Here is a 15,453-nt window from a genome sequence, read left to right as displayed (position 1 = left end):
CTTGTACTGTCACACATCAAAGGCACACATGCAGTAAAAACACCAAAGTCCTTAAGTTGTTGTTTGATCCACAACAATTGAGCACAACAAGAGGCAGCAGCCACATACTCAGCCTCAGCAGTAGAGAGAGCCACAAAATTTTGTTTCCTTATACCCCATGAGATCAAGAATGGCCCCAGAAAATGTACCAACCTAGAGGTGCTTTTTCTGTCCACCAGGTAACCAGCATAATCAGCATCCGCATAACTAATCAATTCAAAATTGTCTCCAGAGGGATAGAGAAGGACCAGGTTCTGTGAACCTTTAAGATACCGCTAAATTCTTTTTGCAACTTTCAAGTGAGACTCTTTAGGACTTGATTGGAACCTGGCACATAGCCCTACACTGAACACAATGTCAGGCTTGCTAGCAGTTAGGTACATCAGTGACCTAATGATACCTCTATACATGGTTTCATTCATCGAGAAACCTGGTTCATCCATATCCAGCTTAGTAGCAGTTCCTATAAGGGTACCAATAGGCTTTGCATTTTCCATTTCAAACCTTTTAAGCAGCTCCTTGATGTACTTTTGTTGACTAATAATGGTGCCCTTTTGAGATTGCTTGACTTGTAAACCCAGGAAGAAATTTAGCTCACCCATGATGCTCATTTCAAATTCACTCCATGAGCTCAGCAAATTCTTCACATAAGGAATCAAGAGTAGCACCAAAAATGATGTCATCAACATATACTTGTATGATTAGCAGATTCTTCCCTCTCTTCTTTAGGAACAGAGTGTTGTCAATTCTTCCTCTTGTAAACCCATTTTTCAAAAGAAATTTTGATAATCTTTCATACCATGCCCGAGGAGCCTGCTTTAAACCATAGAGAGCTTTGTCAAGTTTGAAGATATGCTCAGGATGAACATGACTTTCAACGCCAGGAGGTTTCTTGACAAAGACTTCTTGTTTCAAATATCTATTGAGAAATGCACTTTTAACATCCATTTGGAACAATTTAAACTCCATATGGGATGCAAAAGCAATCAGAATATTGATTGCCTCCATCCTTACCACTGGTGAAAACGTCTCATCATAGTCAATACCCTATTTTTGATTATACCCTTGAACCACCAGTCTTGCCTTGTTTTTGGTAGTGTTTCCAAACTCATCAAGTTTTTTATGAAACACCCACTTAGTCCCAATCACTGTTCTGTCTACTGGTCTAAGAACCAGGTATCACACCTTGTTCCTTTCAAATTGATGAAGCTCTTCTTGCATAGCACTAATCCAATCAGCATCTTTCAATGCCTCCTTGATGTTTTTGGGCTCAATTTTGGAAATGATCGCAGAGTAGGCAAACATGTTTCTTGCCTTAGATATGTTTGGATGCCAGAGTTCAAATGAGTGATTGCATTCTCAAGAGGTGAGATTTTTTATATTTTTTTCAGTTGGGTACTTGAATTTCGCTATTTTAGGGACCATGTGCCTCCGCATTGGAATCGTCATTTACATCTAGAGATGCATGATCTCCACTTCTCTGATCAGCACTGGGAGTGCTTAACACAGCATCAACAACTCTATCTTCAGCCTCAAGTGGAGTGATAGAGGGACGGGGTATCTTTGCATCATCTGTAAGATCTGTTGCATCTTCTTTATTACTTACTTCAACTTGATTCATCATTTTCTTTCCATTGGTGATTTCCAAGACCTCATTTAGAATTGAAAGTTCTCCATGATTTGCCTCATCCCTTTGTATCCTTTTGCTCCCCAACTCATCTGTTTCCTCAAAGATCACATGCACACTTTCCCATAATTTGAGTTCTTTTGTTGAAAACTTTATATGCCTTGATGTGGGAAGAATATCCAAGAAAGATTCTTTCATCACTCTTAGCATCAAACTTTCCTAAGGCTTCCTTGTCATTATTAAGAATAAAACATTTGCATCCAAAGGCCTTAAGGTAAGTTAGCTTGTTTCTTTCTATTTAGCAGCTCATAGGGAGTCTTTTCAAGCAAAGATCTAATCATGCACCTGTTGATCAAGTAACAAGCTGTGTTGATAGCATCTGCCCAGAAGCTTTTGGCCACATCATTAGCAATCAGCATTATTGTTGCCATGTCTTCAAGAATCCTGTTTTTCCTTTCCACAACACTATTTTGCTGAAGTGTTTTGGGAGCAGAGAAGTTGTAACCAATCCTATTTCAGCATAGAATTCATTAAAATTTGCATTGTCAAATTCAGTGCCATGATCAGATCTTACGCTTACAACTTGATATCCCAACTTCACTCGAATCTGTTTCACGAAGGCCAAAAACACAGGGAATGTTTCATCCGTGGTTCTTAAAAACAAGGCCCAAGTGAATCTTGAAAAGTCATAGGCCCACAGAGATCTATATGAAGAAGCTCTAGTGGCCTAGAGGTGCTTACTTCCTTCTTTGGTTTAAAAGAGGTTCTGACTTGCTTTTCTTTTATGCATGCATCACACACTTTGTGATCCTTGAACTTAACATTTGGTAGCCCACGAGCCAGATCTTTTGCCACCAGTTTGTTCAGCAAGGGGAAGCTTGCATGTCCCAATCTTTTGTGCTACAGCTCAGCATTATCATCCCAAGCACTGAGACATGTCAAATCATTATCAACAGATGAGCTAAAGTCTGTTGTATAGATGTTCTTGTATCTTTTTGTTATTAGCACCATTTCTCCAGATTTGAGATTGGTGATAGTGCACATGAGATAAGAACTCCACTTTATTTCCTTTGTCACATATTTGTGACACACTCAGCAGACTGTAGCTTAGACCCTTCACGTAGTAAACATTTTCAATAGCGTAGGAGAGTGTCTTGCCAATTTTGCCAATACCAAGAATATACCCTTTCTTCCCATTACCAAACGACACACTCTCTCCTTTCAAGGCCTTGAGTGAGAGAAATTTTCCATCCTTCCGGTCATGTGCTTTGAGCAGCCACTATCAACAAACTATTTTTGACTGCCCCCTCTTACTCTGGCCTGCAAACAAAGTTACTAGTTAGTCTTAGGAACCCAAGCTAACTTGGGTCTCTTATAGTCATAGAATGGATAAATAAGAGCTCTATTTACCTATGCAGGCAGCACAAATTTCATTTTGTGGGACCAGGTCCAGCCATCTCTGTTTCTATACATAGACTGAAATCTTGCTTTACAGGAGTCCTTATAATGACCAGTGTTGCCACAATGGGTGCAAAGCCAGTTATCCGGTACAGAAACATACTTGTTGTGAGGGTTAAACGGGCTCTTGGTTTTTTTATAACCAATCCACCGTTTTCCATTATTACCCTTGCACATAATAACCACTTTGTCAGAGGAATAAGTCGAATGAAGAGACTTATCAAGTTCAGATTTCACGCGGCTTAGATCCTCTTGAAGTTGCCTATTTCTTTCTAGCTCACTAGAGAAGTTCATTTTAGCCCTTTTGAGTTCACTATCAAGCTCAAAATAAATCTCACTTCCCACTTGTTTTCCTTTAGAAGGAGTATTCACCCATTTGTTCATCTGACTAAACAACAAGGCATTATCCCTAGTTAGCACTTCAACTTGTTGCTTTTAAGTCTACAATGTTTACTACCATATCATCCCTTACTTGTTCTAATCCGTCAATCTCTTCATTTAGAACATTTATCTCATTGATAAGGTTATGATAGGTATCAATTAGCATATTTGCAAGAGATATTAATTTCTTTTGAGAGTAAGTTTTCAGATTCTTTTGAACAACAAAGAAATTGGCCTTTTCATTCTCATCATCATCCTCATCTTCCGACTTGGCCATGAGCACAAAGATGGACGCATAGTTCACAGGTTCATCTTCAATAGCCATAATGGAGATATCCCCTATATCTTCGTCATCAGATTTAATGGCGGAGTCTCCCCAAGCAGCTAGAGCCTACTTTACCAAGTTGTCAGCCACATCTCTTCTGTTGAACTTCTTATCAGGGACCTGGTTCCGCCTCACTCCCTTGTCAAAATTTTTGTAATAGTCTTGCTTATAGAGAGGGCATTCCTTGATGTAGTGACCAGGCTTTCCACATTTGTGACATAAGTCATTCTGTTTAAAGTTCTTGCTAGAGCTTCCCATCTTAGAGAATCCACTATTTTTACGAATCATCTTATGGAACCTTTTTGTAATGTAGGCCATATCAGACTCATCATCACTTGAGTTACTTTTGGCCACCTTCAGAACCAGGTTCTTCTCTTTATTTGGCTCCCGTCTCTCAAGCTCTTTTTCTTCTTTACCTCATAAGTTTTGAGATTTCCAATCAAGTCAACAATGGTCATTTTCTCCAGATCTTTGGCTTTTGTTATGGCATTAACTTTACTTTCCCAAGATCCTGGCAGAACGCCAAGTATTTTTCAAACTTGCTTGTTGATTGGAATGACTTGTCTAAGAGAGTGAAGCTCATTGATAATGGAGGTGAAGCGAGTGTGCATATCCTGAATCGACTCATCGTCCTTCATTCTGAATAGTTCATACTCAGTGGTGAGCATGTCTATTTTGGACTGCTTGACTTGAGAGATTCTTTCATGAGCTGTCAGAAGGGCTTCCCATATTTCCTTGGCAGTTTCATAAGATGAAACACGATTATATTCATCTGGTCCAATACCGCACATTAAAATCTTTTTTGCCTTAAACCCCTTTTCGATGACTTTTCTATCAACTTCGATATATTCTTTCGTGGGTTTTTCCTCTTGCTTTCCAGACTCAGCATCAGTCTTTGTAGGAACAAAAGGACCATTAAGAACCAAAGCATAAAATCTCCAGCCATCAAATAGTCGTGCATTCTAGTTTTCCAACATCCATAGTAATTTCCATTAAATCTTGGAGGCCTCGTGGTTGACTGTCCTTCCTCAAAGTTTGGTGGAGCAGCCATAATAAGAGATCATTTCTAGGTGTTACCCTTTTAGAAAGAACCTGCTCTGATACCAATTGATAGAAACTAAGCTTACACCAGAACAAATAAGGGACCAGCTACCTTATCTGTTCCCTCAAGTTAAAATAATAGTAAACAAGATACGATGTTTACGTAGAAAAATCCTTGTTCGAGGGATTAAAAACCACGACCTACCCTAGTAGGATTTCCAACTTTACTAACTGAGCAACGTCTTTTAGATTACAAGCCTTTTGCAACCAAGGAATTAGCCTACTAATCCCTCCTCTTACAGTACCTTTATTGCAAGCACTTACTTGACTAACTCTAGCCAAGAACCAAACTAATTCAACTACCTCTAGCTGAACTTCAACTCACCATAACTAACTATTACGTATCAACACGAAAAGCTTAATAAACCAAACACCTACAAAAACCCTTCTTAAAAGAAGTTTAGGTTTACAATATTTAGACCAAAAGATAAAGACTAAAATAACCTAGGACTTGAGACATCTTTAGTATTGGGATCTGGTCCTTGGAGTTATTTAGTCTTGATCTTGAGAGCTCTGAGACGGCAGTGGCGGCTACTCTTTTCAACAATGAGAATAATATGTTTTGAGCTGCTAGGTCAAACAAATGCCAACATGTTATTTATATAGGGGGCCGAGTGAGGAGCATGTGAGAAGCACGTGACATAGATAGAGACATTGCATGGTCCATCTATCCTGATGTGGCTCTGTAAGTCGGAACAGTGCCGCAGCTTTATAGTTGTCACAGTCATACAGTGCCCAGGGGACCTAGTCCCTGATTCATATGTCAGTCATCAAAACTCATAACTCATCATGTTCTTTTTTGGCCTACTTTCTGACTTCTAGATCACAAAGAGAGTCATGTCACTTGACACGGATTGATAGAAAATATTATAGTTCAGGGGGTAACAACAACACCTTATAGTTTAAGCACTAAACTGACAAGACGTGAATATATAGTTAAAGGTTTTTTTTAGGTATTGACATAAGTTCCTCTCTATTTTATTTTATTTTGCGTCTCTTTTCCTTTGTCAAGATTAGGTAACTTTTGCATACGTTAATCTCCTTTATGTCGTCCTTAAGAACTTCAAAGAGAAGCAAAAGCTTTCTATTGAGATTCTTTAGATGTCGCACACAACGTAATACTAGTAGCTTGTAATAAAAGCGGACAACAAGAGCAAGTTCATCAAAGGGAATAGAATTCTCTCCACATGAAATACACTAGCTTGAGATATATGTTTTTTTTTTTTTTTTTTTAATTGGGAACTGGATGCTAGTTAATCAATTCCGTAGATTTAATTTATTCACTTACTATTGAGCTCTGAGTGATACTTCATGATAAATTCTTGTTGATCAATGTCCACTCTCTTTACAGTATACTACTAGTAGATTATCTATAGATTAATTATCTAATTATTAATGAATTTGGAAGTCGTTTCCTACCTAAACTTAAGTAAAGAATATTGAAAAATTAAATGTTAGAACATAATAATGTTACGTAGAAAAAAGAAGATTCATGTATCTTTTCTAACTTTATATTTCAAAAGCATGTAAAAAACTAAGTCATTAAAAGAAATGACCGCTCGTTCACTTGCACCGTTTGACATTTTGCTCCTGAATTGACTACTAACCCAACACATAAATTAGTACACCGTAATTAGAAAAGAAAAAGAGAAGATGCACGAGCCCCATAAAGTATCATGCCCTCGTGTATTTAAGCAGTAAAGTTAGTATATTTAGCACCTATAGTGACTATCCCTTCTTGGAACTGTTGTATATATTTTTTACACTATTAAAGGAGAGTCAATTCCTCAAAATGGTTATGTTATTGAACTTGTAGAAAAATCCAACTAAAGTAAATTTTAAATTTTTTAAACAATAAGTTCATCAAACCATGTCATTATTTCCAATAAACTAAAACAATCCATTTTTGGACATGCATAAGATCCCTTAACCAATTGTTTAAGATATAAAATTCATTACCTAGGCACAATTTTTGGATACTCCAAAATTCTTGTTCAAATTAATATATTTCATATTGTAATAATAAAATAAAAATATTCAACGTAATATTTCAAGCTATAAGAATAAAACAATATAATCATTCAAACTTTCAGTATGCTATACGATTTTCTTTGTTATAGCAACTTCTTTTAAATTATTTTGATATTTTTCTATTGCTCAAAGTCGAAAGTTAAATTTTTTACTGAATTGAAGTGCTTGGACATAATTGAAATACATGAGACGCTATATAGATGCATGATGCATGTTATTATTATAATTAGTTTGTAAGAATTAGAATAAACTTGATTTATTGGAAGAATATTTGGATAAATCTTCTCAAGAAAAAAGATCGTGTTGGATAACTGCTTTGAAAAATGAAAATATTATTACAATTAACTGTATACATGCTTTCCAAAACTTTATATATTACGATCTAAATAATAAAATATTTTTGGTTCATTTTTACAATTAGCTGTATAAAATATTTTTACAGTAAGTTGTATATTTTTATTGTCTATAGACACAATTTTGTAATATTCTAAATTTTTTGTTTTGAATTAATATTTTCCACATTTTAAAAATAAATTATAAATATCGAAATGGGTTTTATATTTTAAAAAATAGGTTAAGGGGCCCTATGTCCAAAAATGGATTGTTTTACTTTTTTCAAATAGGGGTATAGTTTGATTACCTTATTGTCTAAAAAAAATTAAAAATTACTTTAGTGGGACTTTTCTATAAATTCAATGACCATTTAAGGAATTGAATCCCATTAAAAACATTGATCTATCAAATTTAGTATGATATTCTGAAAAAAATACTTGGTATGATCAGTCAAATCACAATGGTTGTATAAAAATTTTACGCTACTAAATATATATAACTTAAATTCATATGTAAATGCATATAATATATAATGTTTTTTTTTGTTGTTGGTTTAGATTATGCTTTAAGAGCATGCTATGGTTTGCTTTATTGTGACTGCATCTTCGCCACAATTGAGTCATAATCCATATAAGCAAATGCATTATTTTTTTCTCAGACTAATAAAGTAATAAAAAGCAGTAAAGTAAACCATCAATAGTGCATGTCTAACACCCATCTCTATGTTCACGTTTACTAATGTTTCATTATTTTTCTATAAAAAGCAATAGTGATTAAGCTGGAAAACATATGAACACACACACACACATATATGCACTATATAAAAACATAAAAAAAAAAAGTGGCTAAAGAAAAGGTTTCACGTGTGGAAAGATGGAGTAGCTACTCAATAAGAGAACCAAATTCTGGTTGAAATAACATGTAAGTATATATTAGTAGCTTCTATTTACCTGAATATTTGGAAGGAGAAAAAAGAATCATCAAAGGAAGATCAATTTTTTGGACAAAGAAAAAGGAAAAAAGATTCAGTTTTATTGAATTAACCGTGCTAGGGAGTAGCTTTGCAACGTCGGAGAAATCTTTGTCCCCTTTTTTTGCATTAAAAATGACCTCATGTCATAATGTTTATTTTTACATTCAGCTAATAGATGTTTAGTCTTTCACTTTGGTATTGGAATTCCGACTTAAAAAGCTCATCACCCCACATCTTCCTCTTCTTCTTTGTTAAGTATGATTATAATTGCCTCACCAATCATCTTTTCTTTAATTAATTGATTAATTAGTGAGAGAATTCGGCAGAGTGAAATCTGGTACAGTGAATAAGTGGCATTTCTTTTGGGGCCAGAATTGATTTTGAAAATCTTTTGGCTCGAAAGTGACAAATTAAAAGAAAGGAAGAAAAAGCTATATGCTTTTTTTAGCTTTGAGAAAGCAAAAAAAAAAAAAAAAAAAAAAAAGGCAAAGATCCTTAGAAAGGAGATGAAGGGGCATTTGACTGATTTGGATTGGATAGGTGATTTGCTTCGTTGAGAAGATGTTTGCTTAATTAGCTTTTGTTTCTCCAAAAGAGGAGCTGCGTGCTCATTATAAAAAGAGTCAAAAAAGTCAGCTCTCTTGTATTGTACTTCATTTCATGCACGGATATTATTTATTGGATTTGATGTATATAAATTGATAGTGTAATAATTTTTATCTGGTTGAAGTATTTTAGTTTGTTATAACAAATAATTTACCTTATTTTCGAGGTTACCATAGCTACTCTTTATAAATTGTTGTATTTGACGGAGTAATAGTAGTGATATAATGCTATCAATGTGTAAAAATTTACTCTAATTTATTTATGAGTTTAAGTTTTGTGTGCAATGCTAGACGTTTACACAAATACAAAATGTCTAAACACATAGAGAGCGAAATTGTAGCGGAATAATAGGATCGACGTACCTTCCATTGTTACAGAACAGGATCGATGTCTGTATTGGCTTTCTCCAACTGCGATGAGTCTTCTAAGCACTCAAAAATCTCACTATAATGATGCAATGAATTCAAGGGAAAAATGTGCTTAAAGATCCAACCAATGTATGTTCTTATATATTATTCTACCATTAAGAATAGTTACTGTATATGAGCAGTTTTTGGAAGTTTTCTGGAGGTTAAGGGCTTGTCCAGAACAAAATTAGTTTAAGAATGTACGAAAGAAGTTATAACTGGTCCATATTATACGGACCGTTCTCACACACGTTCAAAGCGAACATTTGCTTAAACGTGACTTATATAGTTCAATTAGTTGACTATCTGAATTTTTACCTCGTTGATAATGATTCAATTTCCCACTTTATAATCGCTTTCTTCGTTTCCTTTTCTCCTATGTACAGTATAATAAAAATTAAAAAAAAAAAAAGTTTAAGTTACGGGCACCGTTACTCCGTTAGTGCCAGCCTGCCAGGTAAATTCTTGTTATAGGCATTAATGCTTCATTTACTTTTCACTCCATGCTTGTAGAATCTTCTAAAAGCATTTTCTTTTTTCCGCTTTCGTTATTTCTTAGCTCTTTCTTTAGTAAATCAATAACATAGTGGGCAATACAGTTGAATGACGTTATTGGTGCTACAAATTAAGAACTTTGGACAAAAAAAAAAAACTTCAGGAAGAACTGCACGCCAAATTTAAGGAAAATAAGCTATAGTAATTCAACATCTTCGGAAATTAAAGACGTTCAATTTGGTCTCTGGAGTTCAATTTTTCAACAAAAGAAGCAGAGATAAGCTTTTCAGGATTACAAGTATTGCTCCGAGGAAAAGTTCATTGAAGGGACAACTTTAAATTGTCATTCCATTTGGGAAAGACATAAACATATCCCTCCATATGTTTGCTAGGGCCAAAAAGGTTTTAAAAAAATAAAATAATAAAATAAAATAAAACAGGATGGATAATTTAATGGAAAAGAAATCTTTAGCTCCCGTTTGGTCATAAATTTTGGGAGCATATTTTGATGGTGCTGTGGTGCACAATGGGCCATAAAATTTTGACAGATTTTGAAAATAAATCTTCAAATCTCAAATTCTGGCTCAAACCTGTTTTTGGGGCAAGAGTTATGTTTTGGTCTTTTCAAAACTTTTAAAAACTACTTCAAACTTTTGTATTTTGTAAAAAAAGCCCTATCTATTTATGATTCAACTAATTATATCTATCATGTTCCTCCATTAAAGTCGTATCTATCATGTTTTCACAAATAAAATAGTCTCTTCTATAAAGTGAACGAGCTAATTGTGCCCAAACAGTAGAAGAAGAAACCCTAGGAAAAATTGCTCTGCTAACTGTAGAAATCTGTTGCGATGATAAAAATGAATCTTTGTATGTAATTTGAATTGTAATAGCTAGTAAGTGTGTTATTAGCCGTTATTATTAAAATATCATGTTCTACATAATTTGAGATTAGTAAATATGTTTTGAATTGTTGGGTATTCTTGATAGTTTTTAGAACTTATGGTTATAAGTAATGTTTCATATTTTTCAAAACAAAAAGTGAAATATGTTTTGAAAAATTATGACCAAACACATTTTTAAAACTTGAAAAACTTCACCCAAATCAAATTTTTCATTTTTTTTTTTTTTTTTTTTTTTTTGTGAATTTATGGCCAAACGCTAGCTTAGAGGGCAGTTTACCTTTTAAGATATATATAATAGAGCTTCTCATAAGTAAACTTTATTTCACATTTGGATTTGTCCAAACTTATGAATTTCAAGAATTAACACTAGCTTGTTAGTTGTTAGTACAAAAACGAAAAGAACTGCATTTTTTGCTTGTGAAGAATTGTTACACAGATTGTTTTTGCCTTTTAAATTTAAGAAAGACACTATGCAATATTTTAGGTAGGAAAACTCTGTAAAACATATCAAGTCCCGCGAGTTGAGACAGGTTTGTGAATAGATAGAATACTTTTGAAAGGATTAGAACCTATACGATTAAGTTATATAGGTGATTCCCACATGTTATATATCATCTATGATACCCATATATTATCTTTCCAAAGGAACAATGCTCAAATAAAGTTTTCAAATATTATGCCAAGAAATTATTTGTAGCCAAAACTAGATCAAGTTACAAATATCAAGCATAAATTCTGAATACACATTGAATAAAAGTTTTCCAACTTACATTAAGAATTTGCTCCAATTCAGCGGACTTTGAATATAATAACATGTGGGTATCATAGAGGATTGAATTGTGTTTTTCTTTAAGAGATGAACCAGTCCTTCATGATACCCAGTAAATATATGATACATACCATGTGGGTATAATAAATGATCGAGGAGTGTTTTCTTTTGAGAATGAACAAGTCTTTTATAATACCCTGTCAGTCCTCTTGATAAATGTCCAACCCATATCAGTATTGGTTGAACCGATAGTCGAATCTCTAACTATCGAACACCGATAAATCAAAAATCGATATCTTATTGACTCGGTTATCGGTATAACATATTTACAAATCGATAAGTCAAATCAATAACATTCAAAATCGAATTGAACCGATCGATCCTATTAACTTAAATAGCATAAGTAAAATTGACTACCTGATGCAAATCCCATAAAGCGTCGATTTCAAGTATCCAATCATTTTTTTGCGCGGATTGCCCTTCGTTTGGGGTGGTCTTTAAATTTTGCCCCTCAAATTTGTGGTCTTTAAATTTTGCCCTTCATATTTGTGGTCTTTAAATTTTGCTCTTTGCTTGGAAAGATGAGCGAATAGATGAAGTTCTGGGTTCGAACCCCCGCTCAGGCATAAAATAAAAAAATAATTTCGCAAGGCAGGACTGGGGGAGTGTATGCCGGATCCAGCATACAATCTTTAAGAAAAAGTTAAAGTTATGCCGAACCCGGCATAACAAAAATTCTGCCCCTCAAGGCAAAGTCTGCCCCTTCCAACAGACTTTTAGTTAAACATAACTAAAATTCTGCCGGAGGGGGCATACAAAATTTAAACTTTGCCTTATAAGGCAAACTTTTAATTATGCCTTAAGGAAAACTTATGTCTTATGCGGCATACTTTTAGTTATGTTTTATGGGTACACTCTTAGTTAAGGCATTACTAAAGGTTTACCTTGAAAAATTAAAAAAAAAATACATATATATGCTTCAAGGCAAAGTTTGCCCATAAGGCATAAGTATGCCCCCATCGGCATAAGTTTGGTAATTCCTTAACAAGTTTATGCCGATGGGGGCATACTTTTAATGGGCAAACTTTTATGCCTGATCCGGCATAAACTTGTGAAGGAATTATCAAAGTTATGCCGGAACCGGCATACTTATGCCAAGTCTGCCCATAAGGTATAAGTATGCCGGATCCGACATAACTTTGCTAATTCCTTCACAAGTGTATGTCGATGGGGGCATAGCGAAATTTAAACTCTGCCTTGCGATCTTTTTTAAAATTTTTGACTGTGTGGGGGTTCGAACCTGAAACCCATGAAATTTAGCGAAGGGCAAAATTTAAAGATTTTAAATATGATGGGCAAAATTTAAAGACCACCCCAAAAGAAGGGCAATTCTGCGAATTGCCCGTATCCAATTGTAGATAACAATGGGCTAATTATCCGAATTCGCTACTAAAAACAACGGGCCTAAATTGTAGCCCATCTTATATAAAGCATCGGTTTTAATCGACTTATTGTTAGGGTTTTGCATAGGGTTCTAAGTCAAGAAACTCAACCCCAAAATAGCATTCTTTACCCAAAAATTTCCATGGATCCTTCAGCTTTAAAGTCTGCCGAATTGGAGCAACTTCTCAATGTAAGTTTTTCAATCATGTAAATATTTTATTTGATGTGTTTTCACTTCCAGTTTTGGTTACAAACACTTCTTTGACATAATATTTTACAGTAGATTTTACTAGACTGTTAAAACTCTCTTACGTCTGTCATTTTGATCCCATTAGTAAAGCAAGTGAAATCAGCTAGAGAACCATATTCCGTACGTACATTTGTGTATGAAAAAGTAGTATCCATGTATGATTTGGCTTCTTTTTTTTTTTCTTTTTTTTTTTGGATAAGGTAAAAGTATTATTAAAAGAAAGGTACCAAGAAGGTACAACAATTTTACATCAGAAACAGACAAGACCCTTTATTTTTATTTTTTTTGATAAGGTAAAAGTATTATTAAAAGAAAGGTACCAAGAAGGTACAACAATTTTACATCAGAAACAGACAAGACCCTACAAGAGTAACATATTACAAATTTGGCATAATACATAAACAGACCCTCAAATTTGGCCTCAGCTGGCAAGTATGCCCTCCAACTTTGGGTGTACACAAACAGGTGCCTCAACTGATCTCCACTTTGTCTGTTGAACACTCCAACGTACAAAATAATCATCTAGACACCTCAACTTGTATAAAGTACACCTCAAAAATTTATGTGTCACGTCAGCATTTGTGTTTACGTGTTCAACTTTATACAAGTTGAGGTGCATACTTGTGCACATTCAAAGTTGGAGGGCATACTTGCCAGCTAAGGCCAAGTTTGAGGGCCTGTTTATGTATTACGCCTACAAATTTTCAAGAGAACCCGAAAAGTCCATATACTGATCCGTGTTCTCTAAAATATTCTTCTTAACAGATTGAGCAGACAAAGGATCTTAATTCTAGAAATATGATTTGGCTTTTATTATGGCAAACTGTCGTTAAAGAATTAAGACTCTTATATGGTTAGCAGCTCTTTTAGTGCAAGAGCAGATAAGAACATCTTATTGCTGATTTTTCTTTATATAAATTTCTACAATAAAATATAGCTGGGGCTGACTATCTGAAATCATCTATATCCACTTTACTCTGTTCAAGTGTGTTCCATTTAATATTAAATGATATGTATTTTAAAAGCAAATTAAAAATGGTTTAAAACTAGAGGTTCCCCTAAATCTTATACTAATTCTTATACTGAACTACATCTCTTTAAAAGACTCCTTGCAACATTCTTTAAAAGAAAAAAGAATTCCTAGCAAACAGTGGAGTATAATGTAAGTGGAACACTAGTGAGACCAGGCATTAAATTCCGTTCTCGTTGAGCTCAAAATATTAACTTATGCCTAGGCATTAAATCCCAACTAGTTGGTATCATTGTTATGGATCTTTCACTTCCACCGTGTTATGTTCTTGAATCCGAGAGATTGTAAATCTTTTGACACCAATTTCTCGATGTGATTTTTGCCCATCTCATTTCCTTTCAGCACCTGTGTTATATACTGAGGACATTACGAAGCCATTTTGGGCGATCTTCATTTGTTTGTGTTAGTTGCAGCATCTCTGCTAGATGTTATAATATAGTTGATGTACATTTTTAAAAATAAACCTCTCTATTAGTCCCAACAATACCCAAATTCTGAGGTTTTTCTTTAATGTGTTGCTCATCTTATCTTTGGGGGTTGCTGTTGGCGGAGTAGCTTATATTAGTGAGCTTCAAAGTTTCACACTGGCTTATCCGCAGTGTTTTGAGATGTCAAGCAACACTCCACCAATGTCATGTTCCTAGTTGTGTTGGAAGAAGATTGAATGACTTAGCTGCTTGATTTGATTTAGTTGCCGCAACTTGAATATAGTATTTAGCAAGATGCCAGTTCTCGGTTTAAGTGTTGCCGTCTGCTTTTCCTTTTTAATAGTTGGACCTGATTTCTTCCTTTATGCAGCAAGAGAAGGAAAGGGCCATGGTCAATGAAGTAGTTGCAAAGCTTACGAGTTCCTGCTGGGACAAATGCGTCACTGGTACTCCTGGAAGCAAGTTCAGTTCCAGTGAATCTAATTGTTTAAGTTATTGTGCACAACGCTACATGGAGCTGAGCATGATCATAATGAAACGATTCCAGAGCATGCACTGAAGGAAGATTGGCCTTATAAAATGGATACAATGATCTTTTTGATTCCTCAAAGAAATTTGAAAGAAACATGTAGTTAATTTTTCTTGTTGCTCAATACAGTTCCTGTGGTGTTACTGATGTTATAAATTACTAAATGCAGAGAGATGCTCTTATTTTTACTCACATCCTCCCCTTCATTTGCAAGGCCATTCATACACCTATATCCCGAACTAGTGAATTCTTTTAAAATATTTCAGGCTAAATGTGTGTTCAAATTTACAAAAGCTTATGCCACAGATGTTTTTTGCTTTCAT

At 34.6% G+C, this 15,453-nt stretch overlaps 2 protein-coding genes across 2 annotated transcripts; one reads left to right on the top strand and one right to left on the bottom strand.

Moving 5' to 3' along the window:
* Positions 1-4,363: 4,363 nt before the first annotated feature.
* On the bottom strand, positions 4,364-9,243 carry LOC132631292 (uncharacterized). Its single transcript, XM_060346884.1, has 3 exons — positions 9,237-9,243; positions 5,585-5,682; positions 4,364-4,792 (listed from the first exon to the last, which is right to left on the bottom strand). The coding sequence occupies exons 1-3, from the start codon at positions 9,241-9,243 to the stop codon at positions 4,364-4,366; spliced, it is 534 nt and encodes a 177-aa protein (XP_060202867.1).
* A 3,681-nt stretch (positions 9,244-12,924) lies between these two features.
* LOC132632306 (mitochondrial import inner membrane translocase subunit TIM8-like) lies at positions 12,925-15,322 on the top strand. Its single transcript, XM_060348186.1, has 2 exons — positions 12,925-13,083; positions 14,972-15,322. Exons 1-2 carry the CDS (start codon positions 13,036-13,038, stop codon positions 15,158-15,160), a joined length of 237 nt encoding a protein of 78 aa, XP_060204169.1. The 5' UTR covers positions 12,925-13,035; the 3' UTR covers positions 15,161-15,322.
* Positions 15,323-15,453: the final 131 nt, after the last annotated feature.

The sequence above is a fragment of the Lycium barbarum genome, chromosome 3 (genome assembly GCF_019175385.1).
Source record: "Lycium barbarum isolate Lr01 chromosome 3, ASM1917538v2, whole genome shotgun sequence".
NCBI classification, from domain to species: domain Eukaryota; kingdom Viridiplantae; phylum Streptophyta; class Magnoliopsida; order Solanales; family Solanaceae; genus Lycium; species Lycium barbarum.
This window is presented reverse-complemented; position numbering and strand designations above follow the sequence as displayed.

Excerpts from the sequence above, each read along its gene's own strand:
- LOC132632306 (XM_060348186.1), top strand. The coding sequence starts at position 13,036 with ATGGATCCTTCAGCTTTAAAGTCTGCCGAATTGGAGCAACTTCTCAAT. Across the intron at positions 13,084-14,971 it reads AATTGGAGCAACTTCTCAAT|CAAGAGAAGGAAAGGGCCAT; the intron begins GTAAGTTTTTCA and ends TCCTTTATGCAG.
- LOC132631292 (XM_060346884.1), bottom strand. Across the intron at positions 4,793-5,584 it reads GGATAGATGGACCATGCAAT|AATGCACGACTATTTGATGG; the intron begins GTCTCTATCTAT and ends TTGGAAAACTAG.